This window comes from Rhipicephalus microplus, chromosome 1 (assembly GCF_043290135.1).
Source record: "Rhipicephalus microplus isolate Deutch F79 chromosome 1, USDA_Rmic, whole genome shotgun sequence".
Taxonomy (NCBI): Eukaryota; Metazoa; Arthropoda; class Arachnida; order Ixodida; family Ixodidae; genus Rhipicephalus; species Rhipicephalus microplus.
In genome coordinates, this window is record NC_134700.1 from 63,403,565 (window position 1) to 63,422,886 (window position 19,322).

Sequence of the window (19,322 nt, forward strand, 5' to 3'; positions counted from 1 at the left end):
TGCACCTTTATACTCGAACTTTGCCGCTAAGCTTGTGTGAATAGTGAACTTTAGGCTCGAAGCGAATAGTGATTTTGGTCGAATAATATCGAATTGAATTCGAATAGAACTTATGACATATGAAGAAAAACAGCATATTTATTATGACCCAACTAACCTGCACAATATTTTTTTTTAATTGAAATAGGGCAAATGCCACTTTCCAGAAGTCGAAAAAACTTTGAATAGTAGCAGGATTTGTCTCTGGCAGGATGCGAGTCATAACCTTTATAATATGTAACATTTTTAAGTTTATTATACTCGGAGCATATAAGCCATCATAACAAGCGTTTAAGCTTAAAAAATGAATTGATTTGAGGGTAATATTTCTGTTTAAAGGGGTCGTGCGACATTTTTTCAAGGAGCCATGGAATGGATTCACTGAAGAAGCTTATTGCTTGATGAGTTCACCACCCGAAAAATTTTTAGAATACTTCCAGTACGCGCCGAGTTGCGAAGATTTGTCGCACGCTGCAAGTGAATTCTCTCCTCTTGTCCCAACGAAAGTGCTGGAAGCTAAGCCGGGAGGGATAGCACAAGGAAAGAAAATACGTCACACGTGCTTTCTGAGCTTATCGAGTCATTTGCCGAGACAAGAGAGCAATTTTCCACTGACTTTGAGACTTCGTTGTGAATCGCACGCCACGTGCTGCACTATAATAATTGGTTTGCATGTTTTCAGTAGCCTCGACTACCGATCGACAGCGTTTTCTTACAATGCTCAAAAAATGTTTCAGGGCCCCTTTAAATTTGAAAAAGGGCTTCACGGCAAAGCGAATTTCTCCTAAACAGGTGCTTTCACGTTTTAGCACCCCTACACCGCAGTGAAACAACCTTTACAAGCGGTACATTCGGAATTGTATGCATTTATTCGTTGCTTGCGAATACTTCGAAATTTTCAATAATTTAAATTCGAATCGAAGCGAATTCGAATACCCTACTATTCATTCGAAAATTTGAAGCATTCAAATAGTTGCACAAGCCTATTTGCCGCACATAAGTTTAAACACTTTCGGCTCCTAGCTTCATTACACCTTGTGCCTGTCAATAAGTTGAGATGCTCAGAGTAAAGAAAGTCTACAGCAAGAGCAAATTTCGTGGCAGCCAATACAGTTCTTCTGTATATGCGAATAAATGGCGGTAATGTATTGAGGTGTTATGCTGAATCAGCAAGCTCTTCATTGTTGAACCGCTTGTCCTTTCCAGCATCCTTCAAAGCAAATGGCACGCACTTTGACAATGGGAATACTCTAATGAACATGACTAATGAACATGAGCAACAGAAATTGCATCGCAGAGTCTTTGTTGTCCTTCTTTTAGTTCAGAGTCTTAAGGATCACAACATTGAATGTTGTTATTTCATTTATTGATAGCAGCATTGCACTAGCGAAAATTCTGAATATAGTTAGGATTGAAGCCTGGTGAAACTACAGTCAATTTGCTGAAAAAAATTGACTACAGTCCATGATACATTATGGATAGAGCTGCATGACAATTCACAAAAGAAGCAAGGCAAGCAAGACGAGAGTCCCCAAAGTGAAAAATTGGTTTTTTCCAAGCTTGTAGCTACTAAGAAAAAAAGTTGAACAACGTTTGTGGCAACGTACAAGAACATGACCAAGATACTGGACGGCAATCAGGAGAACCTTCAACAGCCAGGAAGCGCCATCGGCTTGTGTCCCGAACGCGCCGTCCTACAGCACCGCACTGTAGGCTTCATCTGAGCCAGTTCCTCTTCCTGGGAGACACTGGCCAGCGCAAATACTTGTGACGCACAGGTAATCAAACTCTGTGCCTCCTAGCGTTATCGACAATGCGAGCTCGTGCTCCTCACCAGAGAAGGCCAGCATCACCGACTCAGACACTGAAGCCAACCACAGAATACTCCGCAATGCCTCGCCTCATCATGTATCTGTACTAAACACTTTGTACTTTCTAGATGCTCATTTTCTTTACTTGTTGTTAGTGCGATAACTTTGTTTAGAGCTAGTTTCATCCAGTGTACCGGTTTGTATATATTTGCCACTGTTTTCACAAAACGGGCGTTTTCCTTTAGTGTGAAATTAAAATGTCTTTTAACACTCTTGCCTCGTCCATTCCTTTTGGCCGATTGTTCTCCGGAGATTCGCGGCACACAGATCACAACACATTTACTACATGCATGAGAACGCACCGCATATTTACGAGTGCAAGTATGGTTTTAAACGTCTAAAACCTGCACTGGCAATCATTTAGAGCTGTTTGTGACATTGCAGTGGCCCTGAAAAACAAAAAAAATCATATGACAGTTTTCTTTTATTGCCATACTAAATTTCAATGTTTTCTGGTGATATGAATTTAGGATGATAGGATTAATTTTGGTGATCCCGTGAAATTCGTATAACAGAGGTTTCACTGTATATGGATTGTGGTAATGTTTTCTAGTCACTGAGAAAATGGCCCCTTAAAATGGCCAAAAATGCATGGGACATATAGGGCTCACCTGGTGCCCTGTCCATGGTTTCAATAAAAACTTTGTGATGAGAGGACATGATGAAGCCATGAGCCATTTGCCGATTGCCTGTAACAATGCAGGCTGCGGGGTGTGTGAATGCAGGTGACCATGCATGATTGGTCGAAAGGCGTACTAACTGCTGGAGCCGTAGGCCCCCCTTTTCCAGCGGCTATCTCCATGTGCCTTTCGCACAATGAAAGATGGCTTCTCCTGTGCTTGAGTGATGATCAACAATAGCCCAACACACTTCCACTTGCACATATGATGCATTGGGTGATGTGATAAATTTGGCTTTATACGAAATCATCATTGATGAATAAAGTTGGGTGTGGGTTTATTGCTGTGAGAGAAGATACAGTAACTAGGAGATAATGTTGTATCAACTATTGGATTTTCATGAGTGCAACTACTCACAGAATGGTGCTGTAGTCAAGCTAAAATGTGTATATTGAACTTGCAGAAGTATGATAATAAATTAAATAAATTGTTTAATTACATTGAAATACAACGGTTCAGCTGACGCTTTCTTCAAGCAACAGCAAGATGGCGCCGATGATGAAGAAGAATGGGCATAAGACTGATGATGGTTATTGACAGAAGAGGAAGATGACATCCAATGAATTCGTACACTAATTTCCCCCGTCGACGGAAGCGGCCAGCCTAGCCGCGAATTACGCTGTGGAACGCATACGATAGGGCTTGAGACGCGAAACGTGCACAATCTCTGTCCCATGGCAGCGTTGGTCAGTGGGGACATGAACAGGTGTGACAAGGTAGTTCACCGGTGAGGTCTGTTGGACAACTTTGTAGGGGCCAAGATAGCGTGACTCAACCTTCTCGCATAAGCCAGGCGTTCGCGCAGGAGTCCACAGAAGTACATCGGCTTGCATACGCGACAACTTTCTCGCGAAAGGCATGGTCGCGCTGGAGGAGTACGGCGCCGATTCCTTGTTCACTAGCGTCAGTGTGTAATATCGTAGGTGCCCTGTCATCGAAATAACAAAGCACCGGTGGGGATGTCAGTGCCTGCTTGAGTTCTTGAAATGAGGCTTCGCATTGATCATTGCAATCGAAGGAACCAGTACTAGCAAGGAGCTTGTGGAGAGGAGCGGCAATAGTGGCAAAGTTGCGAATGAAGCGGCGAAAGTACGATGCGAGTCCAAGGAAACTGCGTAGTTCTTTGGAGCGAAAGGGTCGCGGAAAGTTGAGGACTGCGGAAATTTTCTCAGGATCGGACTGGATGCCATCTTTACTAACGAGATGTCTTAGAACTTTTATAGCTGTGTTGCCAAAATGGCACTTCTTTGTGTTTAGTTGAAGTCCAGCATTGGAGAGACATGTGAGCACTTGATCTAGGCGTTGCAGATGATCAGCAAAAGTGGAAGAAAACACGACGATATCATCGAGGTAGCATAGACAAGTTTTCCACTAGAGGCCACGAAGAACAGTGTCGATCATCCTTTCAAATGTGGCAGGAGCATTACATGGGCCGAATGGCATTACGTTAAACTCGTAAAGACCGTCCGGTGTAGAAAAGGCGGTCTTTTCTTTGTCTGCTTCGTCCATTGGTATTTGCCAATACCCGGACCAAAGGTCAAGGGTATTGGGTGCCTTGCAATGAGTCAAGTGCATCATCTATATGGGGCATCGGATATACATCCTTTCGGGTAATCTTGTTGAGCGCGTGGTAATCAACACAAAATCGTACCGATCCATCCTTCTTTTGTACCAACACAACGGGTGATGACCAAGAACTGGTAGAGGGTCGTATGATGTTTATTTTTAGCATATCGGTCACGTTCTCCTCGATGATTTTGCGCTCGACCGAGGAGACTCGGTAGGGACGACGGCGTACCACAGCCTGACCATCAGTGTCGATGCGATGATGCGCAACTGTGGTCTGTCCTAGTGCCGAAGCATTGGCGTCGAAGGAGGCCTGGTGTTCGTTAGCAAATTTAGCAATGCCTCACGTTGAGAAGCAGAAAGGTCAGGATTTATCCCGGGAGCAAAGGAGGAGGAAGTAACAGACTGGGCCTGTTGTGGCTGAGCTGTCAAGGCGTCAAGAGAGACCAAAGATACCGGTTGGGTATCCACATAACATGACACTGCAGAACCTTGGGGTAGGAGGACAGGCTCGGGGGTAAGGTTCAGGCCAAGGATTATCGCAGCACTGTCTTTGAACCGCACCAGGCTGGAGGGGACTACAACGCCGCGAACTAGACAGCTGCTGGAAGGGGTGATAAGGACGTCACCATTGGCAATATTTGTAGAAGTAATGATGATGAGTTGCTCCTGACCCGGGAGCAGTATGGAATAGGAAGCTGTGAAAAAACGCAATGGTTTTTTGTCGACGCTTTCGCTGCAGTGATCGGTCTCGGTCATCTCGACTACACGTTGATGGCAAGAAATTAATGCAGATTCTGATGAGAGAAAGTCCCACCCTAAAATTAGTTCATGAGCACATGAAATTAAGACAGCGAAGGTGATGTGATGACGAATACCATCAATGAAGACACGCGCTGTACATTGGGCCGATGGTCTAATTATTGCTCCATTGGCCCCAATCAAAGATGATCTAAGGTAGGGTGTCTTCACTTTTCGCAATCCAGAACACAAGTCGGCACGCATAACTGAAATAGTTGCTCCCGTGTCCACCAAAGCCGACACCCGCACACCTTGCACAGTTATTAATAACATGTTTGACGGTCGTTCAGGAGGACTTGGGTCATTTCGCCGCGATGCAGTTTTCCCTCCAAAAACTGCACTGTTTAGTTTTGCGATCGCTGGGCAGCCAGTTGAGAGACAGGCCAAAGTGGTGAAACAGAGCGTCGGAGTGGCGAAGGGGAGCGTAGTCGGGATGCTCGTGTATTGTTGGTCGTGTTGGAAATGTGCACAGGAGACGGTGATCGGTGGTTGGAACAACTGTCTGCATAACGGTAGTAACCTCGAGCACATGTGTTGTCTCGTTCAAAAGCGGCATAACCACGACGTTCATCTTGCTGCCGACGTCGACAGACCCGGGAAATGTGTCCTCGAATTCCACAGTGGTAGCAAATAGACCGTGGGGCCCACCAGGAAGAATGGTAGGTTGGGTTCGGTGGACGGGCGACTAGAGGTGCGAGATGTTCATGATCAGGCACAGGTAGTGGTACATGAGACGGCAAGGGTCGCATTGAAGCGATCTGTGCATACGAAGCGGGGTGGGGGCATGGAGGAGCACGGTGGGTGCTTTGAAACGCCGACATTTCTTCCCTAATAATGCCACGCAGATTGCTAGAGGCGGGTTGAGCGGGAACGTTGTTAGAAGGAGGTAAACTGTAGGCTTGCAATTCCTCACGAATTACGGCTCGAATGATGGATTGGAGCTCCATACTGTTTGCCAGGGGGTTCTCAGAGAAGTCGGGTCGCAGCCGGGTTGACTGCAAGGTATCAAGCCGCTGGCATACAGAGACGACGTCGGAAACTGTCGAAGGGTTGTGCGCGACGAGGGCGTTGAAAGCGGTAGGTTCGATACCCTTCAGAAGGTGCCGGACACGATCACCTTCTGGCATGGTGTCGTCGATACGGCGGCAAAGTGCAAGCACATCCTCAATATAGGAAGTGTAGGACTCACCGCAATGTTGAACGCGTTCTGCCAGTTTCTTGCGAGCAACTTTTGAACGGACGGTCGGTGTGCCGAAAATGCGTCAGAGCTGGTCTTTGAAGGAAGACCAATCACGGAAGTCGCTCTCATGATTCAGGAACCACGTCTTGGCAACCTGAGAGACGTAAAACTAGACGCCTGCTAATTTCAATGCCTCGTTCCAGTTGTTGTAGACACCTACGCGGTCATAGTTGTCGAGCCAGTCTTCTACATCTTCGCCAGGCAGACCGGAGAAGATTGGAGGCTCCCGAGGGGGGTTGTTGACCGGGCTAGGGTTGGCGGCTGGTGGTTGCGCTGGCGGGTGGTTCGGTTGGGCTTGCTCTTGCGCCATGGTGCTCTGCTGGCTTAAGCGCCGTCCCAAACGAAGCTCCAGGAGCTGGCTTTGGATGGAGAGAGGTCGAAGAGATCGGGAAGCACCTTCCACCACTTGAAATACAACGGTTCAGCTGACGCTTTCTTCAAGCAACAGCAAGACGGCGCCGATGATGAAAAGGAACGGGCCGAAGACTGATGATGATTATTGACAGATGAGGAAGATGACGTCTAATGAATTTTTACAATATCTAAAACTGAAGGAATTTACCACTTTTGAATTCTAATTGCCGTGTGCAAGATTTCTTCACCGCACTATTTGATGATATTGCAAGGAATGCAGCTTCACAGGAATAAATGTTTTTTTTATATTTATTTTTTTATTTTTTTATGATTTACAGTTGGAGAAGCAGGTTATAAGCAGGGGCTGGTTATTTACAAGAACATATGAAATCACTGTAAACAGTGCCTCAATATCTCCATGCTCAGCTGTGCATACTGTTAGAGAATGCTTTGCTAGGTGAGTTCATGCACTGTCCTAAAAGCAGGGTACAAAAAAGTCAGGACAAGAGAGACCTGCTGTTATGTCAGGATACCCGGCACATGGTATAACATCTTTATTCTCGAGGCGCTCACTGACGGCCTCAACACAAGAACTATAGAACCCAATATGAAACCTATGACACTCTGGACAGTACATACATACGCATGCTGTCTCTTGCCACATGTGCAGTCAGCTTGAGAGCATGCACATAGACCATGCGACTGAACATGTGTATACTCGTCAAGAGCCAGGAGACTCCAATTTTCCTTTTAGGGGCGAAGCTCCTTAAAGCGGCACCCGTTCGTCCTCGTAGTAGTGCGTAACATGTCTTACACTTCGACCTGCAAGGTGGTGCCGGTGTCTCCAAAGATTTCCCCTGTGCGTTGTTGAACAATAAAAAATTTGCAGCGTGCACGTTAACTAAAGCCGAATTCATCTGTCCCTCATTCCCCTTTAGCAGATTGGCATGTATATTGAGCACTATCTGACAAGAAAGGGTTGCTAGGTTATACTCGCTGGGCATAACCTCTTTGGTTTTAGAAAAGCTTAGCGAGTGTTGGGCCGCAGTGCCATGAATACAGTAAACTAGTATATACCATGAACTCAAGGTGGTTAAAGGTGGGAAGTAGACACGAAGCGCAAGTCATAGAAAGTGTGCGTGTGCCACCTCTCGTTTAGTCCTTGGAATGTCCGCTGGATAACGGTGCTTCTATATGCGGAATATATGACGAAAAGATGCAAGATGGTGGTACTTGGAGTGTTGACTAGATGGACGAACGAACACACAGACAGATGCATGGACGGACGCACAGATGGCTGCACGGACGGATGGACGCATGGACGGACGCAGGGGCGGATGCATGGACGAAAGCAGGGACGGACGCACGGATGGACATGCACGAACAAACACATGCACGCACGGGCGAATGGACGCACGGACGGTCACACAGATGGACACATGGACAGACGGAAGCAAGAGCGAATGGACGGATGGATGCTCCGCCCCACTCTCCATCATTCACCCCGTGGATATGCTGCCATTTTTTTTTTGGATGTTGGTGGTGTTCTTCACTTTTTGATGCTGTTTAAAGCGTGATGCTGTATAAAGCGGCAATGCTAGCCTTTCTTCCTTCATGTCTTACTGCATTGATTATCCCCATGTTTCCAGGGAACATTAGGTGCTTCCATCTCACTGCAACTATCATCTTTCACAAAGGATCTTACAGAAATGAACGGAGCCTGCACATGATGGGCCAACAGGCATGAATGATGACGAAGACTCATGGAAGAAAGCATGCAATACACAAGCAGTAGTTTGTGCTCACTAGGCACAGTGCCTTCTTAATCACATCACTTTCTCTTGCAAATGTGTACACGAAAACCGTGTTTTTAAGGAAATAGCCAACTCCTCAGGAGGGAAAGGCATGTTCTCGGGGTGTTTCGTGCTGCCTGATGTTCGATACATGAAGTGTCCCAGCCATTTCTTGCTCGATGCAACCGCACATCTTTGTGTACATTTATCTTAAAGCGCTATCATGTTCTAAAACAATATGATATATGGGATAGTTCAACTTATTTGAGTTTAACCTATACGATGTGACTGCAAATTAATTGATTTACAAAACCAAGAAAAACTGGCAGACTGAAACACACTCATGGCCAGTGCCCCTTTAAGAAAGAACATTGAATGGAATGATCAACCATGAGCACAAAAGCACCGGTATGAATGCCTACAGTGCACACGGAGTAATGCTCACCAGGGAAAAATTATAGGTGAGCTGGATCTCATAGATGACCCTGCCATCGGGAATCACATCTCGAACACCCAGTGGCCGAACCTTAGACTCTGCTGGTCTGCAAAAAGTGACAGGAAAAAAAAAAAGCATACTCTCAATCATCTTAGTGTTTTTTTTCTGTTCTTTTTTTGTCTGCTTCAGACACTGCAAATGTCTGCTAGAAGCAGAAAAAAAAAATCCAGCAAGCTCCATTTGGCGGACATCAATGAAACAGCACAGCCGGTAAAGAAGCCTACACTTTGTGAATTATTTTAGCTCGTTAAATGAAGTGGGATTTGAATGCACTGGGGTTGAAAGAAGCGTGAGGAGTGGGTGTGGTGAGTGGTAGATGTCTTGAGTAGTCACCTTTACTCACCTAAATCTGGGATGGCACCCCTGGCATGAAAGTCTCGTAGACTAAAAACAGCTTCTCTTTTGCTGTTGAAGCTGTTGGCTACATGTCAGCATTGGTTGTGTGCTATCTATCTGTCACTTATATGTTGCTGCCCGCTCGCTTGCTTGTCCGTCCCTTCATATCCATTCATCAAAGAAATTTCCCTTTTCTAGAGTTGACTGTTTAACGCAACTATGATGTCGATAGGAAAAAAAGAGAGAGAGGTAACTTATTTCCAAAACATGAGAAACAGTCATTTATGGTGGTTATCTGTTTAAAAATGCAAATATTGACCAGGAGACTTTCAAAATTGTTATAGATTTCAAACAAACTGACTAATTTGGTGCATCCCAAATTGCATTTCAACGATAGACGTTTACACAAATAGAGGCCCTCACCGGAGAACAATGACGTGCTGCTTGAGGGAGGCTGCAGGAGACACTTCTTCTGGTCTGAGGTGGGAGGTCACATCAAAGCGGTAGACTCCTTCTGAAGAACGCTGTAACCAATATGCCCGATCATAATCACACGAGAAGAGAAACACCAGGCAGAAGTCACATGAAATTGTGCTATAATGTTAATTTTTTGTCATTGAATTCCTTTTTGTCATTTCCACTAGACTGTTTATGCTTCTCGAGTCTCGCATTTTAGTTCCATGTCCTCAGCACAGTGTTCCACCATGACATAGCACGGCAGTGCTTGAACTTTTCAGTTCGCCCATAGCCAGCCAAGATGTTATAGTGCTGAGCTTTAATACCAGCAGGAAGCTCAATCATTAGTGCCATATGAGCAATTAAGGGTCTCACAAGTTAATAAACTTGTAGACTTAACACCTCCGCTTTCTGTTCATTGGGTGCAGTTAGAGCAATAAACCGAAGCAATAAATGCAATGCCGGATGTTCAACTTTTTTTTTAACAGTCAGCTACTGACCTTGTAAAGCGAGGGGCGCACGTGTAACATGGCGTAGCCGTATCACAAGTGGGCCTTCCGACAAGAGCCGCCAGCGATGGCCCCACTACTGAAAGCTGCGCGTATTAAAACCGAATTGCGGCTGCTCCAACCAGGAAGCATGCTTTCATTAATGAGACAGAACGCTGGCTAAAGGGACAATGACCACTCCAGCTGGCGAAGCGGTTTTCGTGCTGTAAGTTATCTAAACGTGAAACAGAGGTTATTAGCACAGAATATTTACGAGCAGCAATCTCATTATGCCTCGAGAGATAGCCCGCGCTAGCGACTGTGCCCTTCGAGCAAGCAGCCTCCCCCACCCCTAAAAAACCGAAGCAATAAATGCAATGCCGGATGTCCAACTTTTTTTTTTAACAGTCAGCTACTGACCTTGTAAAGCGAGGGGCGCACGTGTAACATGGCGTAGCCGTATCACAAGTGGGCCTTCCGACAAGAGCCGCCAGCGATGGCCCCACTACTGAAAGCTGCGCGTATTAAAACCGAATTGCGGCTGCTCCAACCAGGAAGCATGCTTTCATTAATGAGACAGAACGCTGGCTAAAGGGACAATGACCACTCCAGCTGGCGAAGCGGTTTTCGTGCTGTAAGTTATCTAAACGTGAAGCAGAGGTTATTAGCACAGAATATTTACGAGCAGCAATCTCATTATGCCTCGAGAGATAGCCCGCGCTAGCGACTGTGCCCTTCGAGCAAGCAGCCTCCCCCACCCCTAAAAAACCGAAGCAATAAATGCAATGCCGGATGTCCAACTTTTTTTTTAACAGTCAGCTACTGACCCTGGAAAGCAAGGGGCGCACGTGTAACATGCCGTAGCCGTATCACAAGTGGGCCTTCCGACAAGAGCCGCCAGCGATGGCCCCACTACTGAAAGCTGCGCGTATTAAAACCGAATTGCGGCTGCTCCAACCAGGAAGCATGCTTTCATTAATGAGACAGAACGCTGGCTAAAGGGACAATGACCACTCCAGCTGGCGAAGCGGTTTTCGTGCTGTAAGTTATCTAAACGTGAAGCAGAGGTTATTAGCACAGAATATTTACGAGCAGCAATCTCATTATGCCTCGAGAGATAGCCCGCGCTAGCGACTGTGCCCTTCGAGCAAGCAGCCTCCCCCACCCCTAAAAAACCGAAGCAATAAATGCAATGCCGGATGTCCAACTTTTTTTTTAACAGTCAGCTACTGACCCTGGAAAGCAAGGGGCGCACGTGTAACATGCCGTAGCCGTATCACAAGTGGGCCTTCCGACAAGAGCCGCCAGCGATGGCCCCACTACTGAAAGCTGCGCGTATTAAAACCGAATTGCGGCTGCTCCAACCAGGAAGCATGCTTTCATTAATGAGACAGAACGCTGGCTAAAGGGACAATGACCACTCCAGCTGGCGAAGCGGTTTTCGTGCTGTAAGTTATCTAAACGTGAAGCAGAGGTTATTAGCACAGAATATTTACGAGCAGCAATCTCATTATGCCTCGAGAGATAGCCCGCGCTAGCGACTGTGCCCTTCGAGCAAGCAGCCTCCCCCACCCCTAAAAAACCGAAGCAATAAATGCAATGCCGGATGTCCAACTTTTTTTTTTAACAGTCAGCTACTGACCTTGTAAAGCGAGGGGCGCACGTGTAACATGGCGTAGCCGTATCACAAGTGGGCCTTCCGACAAGAGCCGCCAGCGATGGCCCCACTACTGAAAGCTGCGCGTATTAAAACCGAATTGCGGCTGCTCCAACCAGGAAGCATGCTTTCCTTAATGAGACAGAACGCTGGCTAAAGGGACAATGACCACTCCAGCTGGCGAAGCGGTTTTCGTGCTGTAAGTTATCTAAACGTGAAGCAGAGGTTATTAGCACAGAATATTTACGAGCAGCAATCTCATTATGCCTCGAGAGATAGCCCGCGCTAGCGACTGTGCCCTTCGAGCAAGCAGCCTCCCCCACCCCTAAAAAACCGAAGCAATAAATGCAATGCCGGATGTCCAACTTTTTTTTTAACAGTCAGCTACTGACCCTGGAAAGCAAGGGGCGCACGTGTAACATGCCGTAGCCGTATCACAAGTGAGCCTTCTGACGAGAGCCGCCAGCGATAGCCCCACTACTGAAAGCTGGGGGTATTAAGGGGGGACATGGGTCTTTAAAATTTTTTTTCTGTTTTTGGCTCAATCTTCACCAAACCTCACCATCTTGGACAGTTTTTCATGCTGATTTCAAATATGTAATTGTTTCTGAAATAGCTTCAGTGGATAAAAAGATATTAACATCTGTAATTTAATTAATTATGCACTTCATTGGGGGCTTTTTGGCAACTTAATCAAGCCAGATCCAAAAAATAAATGCATAGCCCCAATGTTGAGGGCTTTCTGTATGGAGTGATGCTATTTTTATTAATTTTCAGGCATTATATAGATAAGAAAAATGACCAGCACTTACAATGGATATTCTGTTCAATTTTCGCTCATTACTATCCATAATTGTAGTTAACAGTATGCTTCTAGAGTAATCAAAATAGCATCACCCCATAGGTAATGTTATTACAAATAAAATGATACCAAGTTTGTCATTCTCAATCAACAGTAACATATAAGAAAAACCCCTAAGGTTTAGTGTGGTGCACAAAAACATCGAACTGAGAAAAACGCATTTAAAGTTTCTAATAACTGTAACTTTTGCTAAAGTGAAGCTAGAGCAATAAAAATGGCACCGTTGTATAGCTCTACATTATGTGAGTATGGCTGAACCAAATGTGTCAATGCACCTTCCCAAAATATTTGCCACAGCTCATTTAAAAACTGTGTACTGGCCGTTGAATCAGTATAAGGAACCCAGTCTACAACTTTGTGGCTGTTCTAGTGCACTGAAAACCAAAGGAAGACACATGTTATATATAAAAACATCGCCCTTTTATACATAAAACACTATTTGTTTGCGCTGCCTATACATAAAACACTATTTTAAAATAAAACACTATACATAAAACACTATTTTAATGCGCTGCCTCGGCCATCTCCGGCGTTCTCGGCGGCGCGCAGGCCGCTCCCTTCTGCCGCGCATTCCACGCTCGCTTTCGTTTCCTGCCGAAAGCTTGACGAGTGTTCTTTTTCAGGCGAGCTTCTCAAGCCATGCCGGCGAAATGCAGAAAGACGTATACGTCGGCGACGTCGGTACATGAGCGGGTAGCAGACGAGATAACACGCACGAGAGCAGGCGCCGACGGAGCAAAACCAAAAAAAAAAAAAAAAGAGCGAGCAACCGTGGCCGCGCCGCCGCGCCAGCCAATGGTAAGCGCGAGACGGGGGGGGGGGCTCGCCCCCGCGCGCGCGCTCTAGCCAATCAGCGGTTCGGCAGACGGCTTCGCAAAACGGGGGAGGGCAGTCGTTGTGTTTGAGCTACGCCATTTTGAGAGCCCGCAAAACGCGCACAAAGGAACCAGCTTCAAAACAAGCCCAAGATGGCGCCGATCCGCCGGCTGCTTCGCTGACGGCGCGCGCGGGAAGTTCGAACAAATTTTCTGTTTTGCGGGTTGTTTTGCGACTCCCGTGATGGTTTGAAAATAGATTTTAACCTATTTTTTTATCGAATTTAGCGTTAATAATTTGAGGAAAGGTGCTTATAGGTTCAAAGATTCGAAAAATGCGTTTTTCTCAAAATCGATTTTTTGGCCATTTTTTACTTTTCTAAGACCCGCGTCCCCCCTTAAAACCGAATTGCGGCTGCTCCGACCAGGAAGCATGCTTTCATTAATGAGATAGCATTTTAAAGGAAACGTGCGGAAATTTCGTATATCGACCCTAGCAATCTCGAAATAGAAAAGGCAGGGTATTTTGGGCTTTTTTACCAAAAGGTAAAGTACAAACGTGGATGTGCCGGTGGAAAGCATTATGAAAAAGCTCATCTGAATGAATCTCCAGGAATAAAGTACATTAGAGGAAGAGTGTCAGCGCGTTCCTACCGTTCACATGTTCTTCTGTGGACGCAAAGAACAGAAAATCAGAACGCGATGCCCAGAAGTAGACGTGACAAACATTCTAGTGGCATGTGTGAGGTTATTAGTAAACATCACTTGAATAACGTGCCACGCAACTCTTCAAACGAGCTATCAGCAGCATTCCTGGAATGGACGACGTCTGCCAATGAATCGCCGCCGCAGTTTCACGCTACCAATTAGACTAGACATCAGGAGCCCCTGTGGAGAGCACGTTTTGCCGTTAAGGGGAGTTGCACAACAGAAGTTGTGTCGGCACCAAACATACCGGCATGGATTATTTAAGACGCACGCGCGACCGCTGTTTATTCAGCGAAATAACTCTAGGTACGTAATTCTCACTTTGGTGGCCCCGACAAAAAGGTGCAGATGTTTTGACACGCCGGCGTGGATATTGCTGATGATAGACGCTTCCAAATCCGACTTTGGCGCAATTTGGTTCAATTTTCGTCAATATTGTCAGGATGGCAGTAAGTTTGATTTGGCGCACCTTGGCGCAATTGGCGCAGGAGTGGGATCATTGGACAAGCCTTGATCTTAAGAAGCTTCGTCCTTAAAAAAGTACCCTGAAACGGTTTTGGTGATTTTGTACAAACACATTGGGCCGGTAGATGAAGTACCTAGGGTTACTTAGAGACTGATTTGAGCTACCTGCGTAAGCTGTTTTAAAAAGTTTTAATCGTTATAATATTTAAAGAGAGTACGTATTGACAAGGTTCAACTGAGCTAAATGACTTCTCTACAACTAGGTCATGCTTCTCAACAGTAAGGTGCACTTTCAATCCAAGGCAGCAAAGGTTTGAAATACGCACCATGACTAACCGACTGGGTTTGGGCTGAAGTCCATAGAAAGTGAGTGTGCAGTCTACATCCACGTCGCCAAGGTTGGTCCACCACTTTGCGAGGCACAGCTCCAGGGTCAGGCCACCCTGGTAGACACAGAAGAAATAGTTCGTTGTATTAACTTCTATTAACAAAGAGTGTTCTTTATAAGCTAACACTCATAAATTGTGCCCCAACTATACATAATTTGACAAGAGCCAGCAGTTAAGGGAGCATGTGCAAAGCTGACTTGAACGCCACTTGTCAGATGTTCGTTCTAGCAACAACCCTGTTCCAAGAACGTTCATCTCCTCAAAAGACAAGGCTCCTTGGAGCGATGCAATGAAAATTTTATGCACTTTTAAGAACCGCATGAAAAAGGTACTGCTTAAAGGGAGATGTTACTCGAAGACACTTTTCTTTTAATATTCACCCTAGAGCAATGAAATGTGAGCTGTTTACGGAACTTCTTATGCTGATTTCAAATATATAATTAGTTTTCTTGCAAGTTGCATACCTTTAGCTCTGCAACATGACAAAGTGAGAACCTTAACCTTTTCGCCCTCCCTTTTTCATCCCTAAACTTCCGTAATTTTTTAGCATTCATAGTTCATAATGTTTCAAATAAAATTTAGAATGCAAATAGCTAATTAGGAAGCACATACAAAATATGCAATAGGCATAAAAAATAATAGACGTAAAAAGTTTATATTTCACCCACCCTAGTGAAGGTTTACATACAATTTTTTATTTTACAATAAAATATTGAACGTTAAACTAGATAATTGTATTTGTCATACTTTGGGAAAAAATTTGGGCAAAATTTCATGCAGATCCAAGCACTAGAAGTGCCTGAAAAAGGAGGGGCACAATAAAAAAAATGGCAAAATTTGTGCTTTGAGAAAACAAATTTTAAAGTTAGAATTGAGTTTTTATTTGTGAAAGATATCATTAAATCTAATTAAATTTGCACACCAAAAAGAATGATCCTTCTTGTAGTGACCACTGACACTAAAATACGCCAGCACCATGAGTTTGTCCCTCTCGGCTTTTTTCGAGCCCACTCCGACAGGCCGCTTTTCGAGCCTGCTCACAAACAGGGCCATGAAACGCTTGCCAAACTTCCGCTTCATCTAGCAGAGCCTTGTGCCAACTGCAAGCTAGGAAGAAGTTCGACAGGACTGCAAAATCTAAACTAAGTTCAGTGTCATGCCATTTTGTGGCCATGTTTGTGCCACATACCCTCGTACATAATGGCAATGTCGTCCCTGCTAAGTTCCCTCACTGTGGGCTCCTTCGACCACGCAAGACTGGCGCTGACATCATCCATTGCGGCATCACGAACTTTCTGGCTGACGGGTGTGAATGACTTTTCATGCATTGGCTTTTGCAAGCCAACAACTGCCGCAAATCGGACCAGCTGCTCGTAGCCTAGTCCTACAAAGCGCATCGCATAACAGCTTTCAGGTGCGAGCTAAGGCTTTTTTCATTCATAACGGAGATAAATACACGAGAAAAGCATTGTTCAACTGCGCTGCTCGACAAGACATGGACCCCGCAAATAGGTTTTCCAGCACATACAGGCGCAGTGGCCAATGGCGGTACCCGATCCGGACCCCGTGATAAGCCAGTCGCGGCGCTCGAAAAACGCACAGAGGCGTGCTTCTTTTTATAATTTCTTGCGCTGCATCAGCGAGAGAAACTGTTGTTATTTGAAGAGTGAGGCTACACTCTTCGACTCATGCGATCAACAATGGCGAGCGACGGCGCATTATCAACGGCAAGGTGCTCAAAGACTGCACACTTTGGACCTTTTAACAGGCACCTTGTGCTCTTTAGATGCAATTTTAAAGCATCTCCAATAAAGTTTCGACCTGCATTTTTTTTTTTTTTTTCAATAACAGTAGAGGTACTAATCTGATCAAAACAGGTGAAAATAAAAATTTTGAAGAAAACTCGCATTTTTCTACCCGCATCTCCCCTTAACTGGTAACTGCCAAAGCCTAACGTACTACAGTATTTTGCCTCACTTTTTATGGCAAAAAAACTAGTTAGCGATATTTTTTACATACAAAGAAAGAGCTGTTGTCGTGATTCTTGCCATTCCAAAACCGGCAAGCAACTAATTGCTACAGTCTGCCTTGATGCTGACCTCAAGAAATAGAGTCGCGATAACCAGATCAGTGACTTAAAGGGACCGACAACTGCCTAGAACATGAAATGACATGACTACACCGATAGAAAGATTGTCCCTTAGAGCGACTCAAAACAACCCTGTTTTTCTCGTGAGATGTGAATTTTTATTTCTATTTCTTCATCAAAAATCGCGAAAAATGGCCCGTGGTGTCTCTGGTGGCAAAAACAATCATGAATGCCCTGTTACGTGACCATGCGTTAATGTACACGGTCAACAATTTATTGATTAGTACTGAAATATGGCTTGATTCTTCATAGCAAATGATAATATTTTATAAAGGTATACGTATAAGCTTGCGTTAGTATTACGCACTAACGTGGCGCTGCCTTTGCGTGACATATGCGCAGTTCCGTTTTCGATTACTTGGCTTGGCGACGCGGTACAAATGTAGGGAAGCTCTATAGAGCCACACCATCTTATTGTAACGGCTTGTTATTTTCAAAAATATTGCAGAATAAACGTGGTTAAGCATAGTTCCAGGAAATCCTGCAAAATAAGCACGACAGCATGGGCAAGCCACCAGGAAGGCTACCGGCATCGCTATAAATACTCAGCGTGGCCGGATGAAAAGGCACTACCGTGTTCATAGCCTTTCAGATCGCAAAATACTCCTTATAAAATGACTACGAGCTTTTGGGACTAACTGCTGCAGCTACGATCACTACGAAGGGTAAGCTTTCTGTCGTGCAAGAAAAGGTGGATCGAAAAAAGTCAGTTGTCGGTCCCTTTAAAGCAGCAGGGTTCCTGAAATCCCCACCAGGGATCCTACTGCCTTCAGTTTCAGATTTCAGATTCACAACACCTAGAAATACATTAGTGCATGAGTGCACTGGTTTGACGCTGTCAGATAATTGATTCCAGTGGTTGTAACTTTAAACAGTGCAGCTTCAGACCTGCAATCACAGCAAAAAGTTAAAAAAATGGGTCACTGAAGTGGTTCCGAGTAACGAATTCCGGGTTTACTAATACGTCCACTATGGGTGCACTGAATTAATAGCCCTGCCCAAAAAATCCTTTATAAAAGATATGGGAGAGTTGCATGATATGTATGACAAGCAAACTACTACTGTGAACCTCAGTTAGAATCGATCAGTAGTGAAAATAGTGGTGGCTGAACACTTACCACGACAGCAAAGGCATGTGATGCCTCGGCTAATGGAGACAGCATGCACGTCTTCTGGAACTCTGCAGTCTCACAGGAGTACATTGGCTGCAGCTGCATGGCATGCACAACCACATGGGCCACGTTCGTAGGGTCCTGAGACTTGAGCTGAATACCTACAAGCAAACGTTCGCACTGCTTGTCATAGCTGCTATTCGCTCATATCACGTGTCACAGAAATAACATGGCGGCATTGAATTAACTAACAGGCCAAAAACAGCCAATGCATGCCCAAATAAAGCACAGTTTATTTCCTATTTGCATGCTCCTTTACAGTTAACTCAGTATAGTAACTAATAATGCGGCATGCGGGTACTGCTGTAAGCTGGTTATTTCGCCACAAAAAGCATACATAAGTTAACAGTGCCGCAGCTTCCCATTTTTATAACTAATATGTTGATGAAACCTTGTTCCACTGTATTTAAATTGGCTTTTGAATTATGCTATGGTACTTACCATTCATTTGAACTTGACTTCAAACTGGAAATTCTCACAATCTAACCAAGGTCAACACTAAGATAAAAACTTCTATAAGAATCTATATTAGAACATGTTAACCAAGGCCAGGCAGTGGATAAACAGCACTTTCAAAAACATCCAAGTGTAATGCCACTTATGCAACAGGAAGTCGATAACACCTGCTCAGTAGGCCACTTTCCCTTTTCCTCAATTTTTCAAAAATGAAGGAAACATTATGGATACTTAGGCTGACACAATCTCTTGAAATCCGGTAAATGACAGCTAACATGCTGACACAAAAATCCCAGGGACGAAACATACCGTGAGATTCAGGGTATGCTTATGCTAAAATTAAGGCAAGCTTAATTCTGTGCAAACAAAACACTAACTCAGTGGGTCGGAACATCAGGGGTGGTAGCATTTGAGTGCCAGTAACATTCTTGAAAGAGGGCACATTAGAAACTGTGTTCATAGAACTTGATGAGAGGATGCATTTTGCACCTGCACGAACGGTTAGTGCCATGCCTCTTACTTTTGGGAT

General features: G+C 44.9%; 1 protein-coding gene across 1 annotated transcript in view; it reads right to left on the bottom strand.

The window, feature by feature from the left end:
• Nucleotides 1-19,322, bottom strand: part of TppII (Tripeptidyl-peptidase II) — a 236,372-nt gene that overhangs the window by 118,130 nt on the left and 98,920 nt on the right. Inside the window, exons 17-20 of the mRNA XM_075873097.1 lie at nucleotides 18,284-18,438; nucleotides 14,954-15,070; nucleotides 9,600-9,700; nucleotides 8,790-8,886 (exon numbers count right to left, since the gene is read on the bottom strand). Of these exons, the coding sequence (XP_075729212.1) occupies nucleotides 8,790-8,886; nucleotides 9,600-9,700; nucleotides 14,954-15,070; nucleotides 18,284-18,438 (470 nt within the window). The remainder of the gene's footprint in view (nucleotides 1-8,789; nucleotides 8,887-9,599; nucleotides 9,701-14,953; nucleotides 15,071-18,283; nucleotides 18,439-19,322) is intronic.